The 6976-nt window shown below is 39.9% G+C and overlaps 1 protein-coding gene across 1 annotated transcript in view; it reads right to left on the reverse strand.

Moving 5' to 3' along the window:
* Window positions 1-1261: 1261 nt before the first annotated feature.
* The window catches only part of bbx (BBX high mobility group box domain containing), a 31239-nt gene continuing 25524 nt past the window's right edge, over window positions 1262-6976 (reverse strand). The window contains exons 13-14 of the mRNA XM_010771944.1: window positions 5623-5815; window positions 1262-5298 (exon numbers count right to left, since the gene is read on the reverse strand). Of these exons, the coding sequence (XP_010770246.1) occupies window positions 5220-5298; window positions 5623-5815 (272 nt within the window). The 3' untranslated portion in view covers window positions 1262-5219. The remainder of the gene's footprint in view (window positions 5299-5622; window positions 5816-6976) is intronic.

Here is a 6976-nt window from a genome sequence, read left to right on the forward strand (position 1 = left end):
TTGTCTGCAATCCGCCAAATAAACCGAAGAGAAGAAGAAGAAAGAAGGCGATGAAGAAGAAGGAGAAGAAGAAGAGCGACTCCGGAGCTGTCCCGACTTCAGGGCAAGCTTTTTGAGAACTCCCCCCGGCTGCGATCGGTATTCTCGTCTAACTGTCGTAAATATGACGTCACGTTCTCGTTGTAACTCTCGTTGTAATCGGAGCGGCTCGGAAACACATCTACAGCAGTAACATGATGCAACATACACATTAATGCAGCAGCAATATTAATAGAGAAACATCAGACTTAATAGTAAAACACTGCAAGGGAACATTTTATTGCACCAGGAGCTATCTTGGGACTTTTACTGCGACAACGTTGACTTGCATGTGAATACAAAATAAACCATAGTGTTGGTGATCTACAGTGTTGTCATTCTTCTTTGAACACCAACAAGACCGCTAACACCCTATTTCAATAATCACACTCCCTGTCATTGACATAATTAATAGATAGTTTAGCTTCTCACCATCATTTGCTGTGGCCAACTGATGTTAACGATCGTAACTGAAAGGCTGCCTGCCAAACGTAAACATTCAACAACGTGACATTCAGCCAAACTCTCGCGAGAGTTTTACACAAGACGGATCCTTTCTAGCCATAACCGAGCAAGTCGGACAAAATGACTAACCATCATGCAACGCACTAGCAAGACGGCGATCGCAATTGCGCAGGTCTGCGTCGGTCTCGTTCATTCTCGTTCAAACAAGCCTAGTATTAATGTAGGCTATATGAAAGGCACTGTCAACATTTATGCTCATCATTTAAATATAGAGCATGACAAAAGCTCTTCCAACATGTTTAATGTTTTTACTTCTAGTGAGATCCAAAGCAGGACACATATCTATCTGACAATACCTAATAGTATAGTAACTAGCCTTGTACGCAGAGTTGATATTTGGCTCTATATAAAACAAAACACAATTAAAAACTAGGGCAGTGAATATGGAACTACTGAATATATGCCGAATGAAAAAAGGGGCCCCGATCCTTCTGACTTTTGGGGTTGAAGCAGGAGGTTAAATTAGAGTTTGAGTGTGTTGTGGATTATCTATTATGTTCTACCATTCAAGGCCTCAATGTACACTACAACAAAACCCTGTGAGGAATGAATGACCCGTGTCCATGTTTAAGTTGAGGTGCACATCGTTACTCATTGAGACTAACAATGTTTTTTTTTTTTAACAAAGCAGCATTAACAACCAATATTTTCACACAGATGCAACAGAGGTCATTTTAATAGGTGTTCAACAAGTAATAGTTGCGTCAGCAGAAAGAGTAAAAGGAATAATAGTTGCATCAGCAAACAGTGTAATGACATAGGAGTTGTGGGGAGGGGGGGATCCCTCACTAAGCTTGGGTTCCAGTAAGGCAAGGCTGCATTTAACCACTGGGCTGTAGCAATTAAGAAGAAACAACTAATCGGTGATGATGATTACCAGTAGCATAAATTAGATCAAGCACATGTTGTACAAATTAGTGGAAAGAGACTTGCAAAGATCTGGCAAAACCTCTTCAACTCTAAAAACAAAGGATAAAAGGAAGCCATGATCTACATTCCAGTAAACGGTTGATCATCTTATACATGTTTAGGTATAAATAGATGCATATTCACTTTTATATTTCATCGTTTTTTATTCAACTAAACCTATAAAAAGGAACAGAAATAAATAAGTTGAAACTCAAGCATTCAATAGTTCTATGTGATTGCAGGAGCGTCCTTGTTTAATAAACTGTCCTGATCAAGCTTTCACTTTACTGCAAAGGAAAAGGAAGTAGCAAAGCAGGGAAAGCTTTTGTCCCACCACGCTTAAAGAATAACTCGGTTGTCAGTCTCATCGATGCTCACATGGTACAGTAAGTCCTTTGGACTTAAACACCTCCATACATTTCCAATGAGTTCGCAGCACAGCAGCTATCCTGTCATGAGAACTGTTAGTTGTGGAACTATGCACCTAAGGAACAGTATACCATTATAGCATACATACAGTACAATCAAGACTGAATTAGAAAAATACAGGTACAAAATGATTACATTCAAGTAGACAGTACTAGCACAAAAGGGTATTGTAGTCATTTAGGTAACTAATATAGGAATATCAACTTTATCGAAGCATTTTTCTGGATAGAAAAAGTGAGGAGATGGGAAATGACAGTATTATGGCTCCTTATTGATGTATGGATTTGTTATTGACTGGACTCTCGCATATAGTTAAAATGCATAATTTACATAGAGCGGGTAAGAATTCGTTTTTTTCTTCAAAGACCATGATCGTTTTGGTTTGGGTCCTAAGGTACTGTGTATTAAAAGAGGCATTGAGCAGTGCCCTTTTGTTGCACTTCGTTCCGACTCTGGGCTCCACACCACCAAAGTCCCATTAGATACACAGGATGAATTGTGCTGATATTGTTACCTGAAGATTTACACACATAGGAAATGCAGCACAACTGCTATGACAGCTTTCTTAATTAAGACAGGATTTCCATTGAATTGACATTTCCCTTTTCTTTGGCAAATGTTAATAAACTCACTTGCTATAAGCAAATATATCTCTTTCTTGGGGGAAGACAATTTCTTTGTCTTTGCAAAGAATTACACTGATGTCCACCAGTGGAAGAACTATACAGTTTACTGCTTGGATGCAATCATCCTTAATGTAACTTTGTTCTCATATCTGAAAAAATAGATATACCATTTCATGAGTAAGATTATCGTAAAGCAAAGAGTGATTCCCTTCAGCTTAACTGGAACATATTTGCAGTTAGTTGGTTATTAGGAACAAATTTAGTGAGGAATTGTAGATTTGTTGCATGTACTGTACTATTTGCACGCAAGGGCCTACAGAACGTTATTACCAACAACTATTAGTAACAATGTGTTGATATAGCAAACATGCTCTATTTCAAGATGCACGAGTTCTCGAAATCCCATTCATTTGTTTTTTGTTTGCCTGTCATTAAGATTCTGACAGAACCTTGAACACAACGTTAAACCATATCCAAGAAATGGTGCTGCAGTCGCAGTCAAATACACACCTCCAGAGGAGAAAAGACAACCCATTGTCTGGAGACCGTGCATTTTATCTCAGTGCCTGTTTGCTTAGCAGATAAGCATAGATGCATTCATAGTCTATGAACTTGATCTTTTTGAAAACATTCTTAATCCAGTAAACCTTACCTCAGAGTAAAAAAGCACAAAGAGGACCTAGTTAAAAGAGCATTATAAACACTTCAACAGAAGAACAATTAAATAGAAAACAAAGCGCTATAAAAGTCATAAATGTGGATCTAAAATGTGATAGATTAAGTATTGATCTACGCAGAGGAACAAAAGGCTGGGGTTCAGAAGCTGAGGAGTATTGCTGGCCAGTTACCCTCTGTGTGGCAGCAACCCTTGGGAAGACAACGCCCCTGCAGAGGTACTGCATTCATCCTCATCCTCGTCACTACTACAGCTGATTAACTGTAAACCAAAGTATGTCCAAGACAGAGGCGTGGAAATGGAATGATTTTGACTAAACACTAACAAAACAAAGCCAAAAATGAACACACAAGTTGCATCTCAATATAAATACTTCTAAAAATCAAAACATTGATTATATTGGACCTCTGAGTAGACCATTACTTGGCAAAACAATCTCAAAAGGCTGATAGGACAGAGAAAGAGGAAACAGTTATCAAATGCGTTGTCTCCATTAGTTCTTTAAGGAACATAGCATGGTCGGATTTTTACTATATTTTTTTCCACAAAGAATCATAAAACAAATAACATTTCATCTCTGTATTGTGTTTTTTCCAAATAGCTCATTATATGAGACATGTAGTATAAAACAATTGCATGAAACAAATATTCCAACAAACTAGCAAACTGGTGAACTTTTATGATGGGGTTTGTGGCTGGCTTTAGCCATGCCTGAGGACAAAGGAGATACTATCAAGAGCTATGTTTGAAGAACACTGCAACTGGTGGAGACAAGGCATGTGTAACCATTTCAAGAGCAACCCAAACTTCAGCTACAATTCAATACACACATGAATTAACCTTTCTAATTGCTACGCAAACTGCAATAAGATCTATCGATAAAACTGCTTTTCACTATTCAATAAAAAAAAAAGAAGATATATTCAAAGAAAAATGTTTTCACTGACTTTAGGACTGTAATGGCATTGAGCAGAAAGCTGGTTCTAGGTCTGGGTAGGAGGGTCTAGGTGGGAGGGTTAAGGCTATATTTGGATCACTTTCACTCACCCCCCCTATCACAAAAAGAAGTTTTGAAGCTGAGCTACTGTCTCAGAAGCCTGAAAGGGACACTGCGAACCTACGACTAAAGGATAAGCAGGACAAACAAACACCCTCAGCTATAGTCAGCTCTAGTTCAGAAGCAAAGGTAAGAACAGGTTTACTCTTACACATTCAGTCTAACGTGATTAATCATAGCTACCACATACTGTTTTACAGTAGCATCATATCTTACATACAAATACTCAACCATGATTTCTTTGTAGTTTGAGTACACCAGATAAGTGTACCACAGGAAAACACTAAGCAAGTAGTTGGTATTAAAAGTCGATCCACCATGATCATTTACCCTGGTTACAGTCATTTTGGGTTGAAGCTGGAAGGAATGGGAGGGATAAGAACTGTTCAAATACAGAGGTATTCTACCAGAGGTGGAGGGAACTCTTCAGTAGGCATGTGTGTGAGGTAAAAAGGTGACAGAAAGCTGTGTTTGTCTATAAAAGGAATGCAGTGTTGGGTTTTTTGCCCTACCTAATAAAATGCAATTGTTTAAAATCGCAATACTTGACCTTAAAAAGAGCCTCTAGTGGACAAAACGGTGTACAATAAACCCATGACAACCACCTCTATAAGGGAAGCCATGCAATGGGGGACAGCTTGGTTCCTCCACAGGGCCAAACAGAGTATCTAAGGGGGTTGGAGAAGTTCAGAAAGGCACCCTCCCTCAAGCCAAAGGAAGGCATTCGGGAAAAACACTGAGATAGCGAGGAACAGGGAGTAGGAGAGCGCTTTTTACCCACTAAAACCCAAGCTCAAGCAAATTCAACACAAGGGTAAGGTGGAGTTTGTCCAAAGCTTCCCTCATTAAGTCTCCCTGCAGTGTAGGGTTACCACCACTGCCAGAGCCATGTTGTGGCTTCTCCTCACAGCAGAACACTTCACTGGTCGGCGCAGGAGATGAGGACTGGAGTCTGGCTAAGCTCTTTCTTCTGGTTCTCAGCCAAGCCTCTCTGGCCTCTGAAAAGGTCAAACAGGATACATACAAGGCTTTACTTAAAAGTGCTTTACCAACTGAGTTAAAGTGCAGTGTCTCAATTGTGATGGGTGCTACTATAGGAGAACAACAGATGATGAGGATTGGCTTTTTTTTAACTTTTGTGTATTTTTACTCCAAACCTCACATTAAGTAGTATTTCTACAGCCTATAACGTCTTCTTTTAGTTGACATTATCATTTATGGGCTCACTGGGAGCGATGCGATAAAAGCACTCTATTGACTAATGACTCAAGGATATTTTAGAACATTCCACAGTGAGAAAAATAAGTCCAAGCGGTGTCTACCTGTGAACATTTTCCATGGCTGCTACCTCAGCAAGGGCTGCCAGGCTGAAGAAAGCAGGCAGCTCTGGTGCTGCAGCGCTCCTCTCCGCCTCCTGTGCTCTGGGATTACTGTAGCAACCCTTGACATTGCATAAAATCTGTTGGGGTAATGGCTTCTTATCCTCTTCGTGGTTCTGGTCCCACATTTTGTCCTCTGTAAAAACACACAAAAAGAACACAATTGTAAGGAAAACCTTGGAAAATTCCAATTATTTATTTTTCTGCATTAACAGACATCATTTGATGAGAAAATACACTAGTGTCTGCCATGCTTTTCAAAATACGTCTGTAAAGTAACTAGTCATTTTACTCATTCATCGAGTGGTTACTTTCCACTGTATCAGCTTTTAGAGTGACTTAGAGAGTTCTTTCAATTACATCCCATCCAAACATAAAGAAAGGACAAACTAAAACATGTCCTAAGTATGATATCACAAATATTCAATACTAAGGTTTCAATAATGTGTAATAAGGAAACAATTTTATCAAACCTGTGGCTTTATTTAGCAGATTGTGTCTCTAGCTAGTAAGCTCTCCTTTATATATTCTGTTCTTAAAATACAGCCCATAAAGTGTTGATTAGTTCAAGAAAAAAAGAGTAATGACAAACAACTTTTTGCAATCCAAACCTCAAGACTTCTCACAATAATAATAATCCTAAACAAGCTAATAATAATAAATACAAAAATTAAAGTAACATGTGATGAGACCTTTTCACAAGGAAACTTTGGATGTGACTGTGGGGCAGCGATCCGCCCACACCCCTTCACATTGATATGAATCCCGGATGACCGCCAGAGGCGGTGCTTAGCACTCAATATATTCTGTCTCGCGCATGAGCAGGTCGAATATTTATATCAACAAAGTCACATGTAACCTCGTATGACCCCGAAAGGCATAAGTTCCGGAGTTGTCAACGAGTTCAGTCCTATGGAATCTTCTCGCGGGAACACGAGATTCCGAGTGACCAAGAACTCTAGCGGTCATCTGGGATTCATAGAACCGTAGTTACATATGTAACTATCGTTCTATTTCATCCTTACTGACCGCCACAGGCGGTGCTTAGCACTGGATGACTTATATCAACAGAGTCACGAGGAAGTCTGAATACTTAACCTATAGAAGGGAGGCCCAGGTCACATGTGTCCAAACCCAGGCCGCGGCCAAATCCGGCCCTTGGTGGATTAAGTCGGCCCGACGAATAATTTTAAATTACTGAAATTAGATCTGGCCCGCCGGTATATTGGCAAGCAGCGGTCGGCCTCAGTGGCCAGACCCAGCTGAGGGCAGAGCGCCCAGGCTCAGGAGAGTTGGA

The sequence above is a fragment of the Notothenia coriiceps genome, unplaced genomic scaffold (genome assembly GCF_000735185.1).
Source record: "Notothenia coriiceps isolate Sejong01 unplaced genomic scaffold, NC01 NC01_scaffold00010727, whole genome shotgun sequence".
In the NCBI taxonomy this organism is placed as follows: Eukaryota; Metazoa; Chordata; class Actinopteri; order Perciformes; family Nototheniidae; genus Notothenia; species Notothenia coriiceps.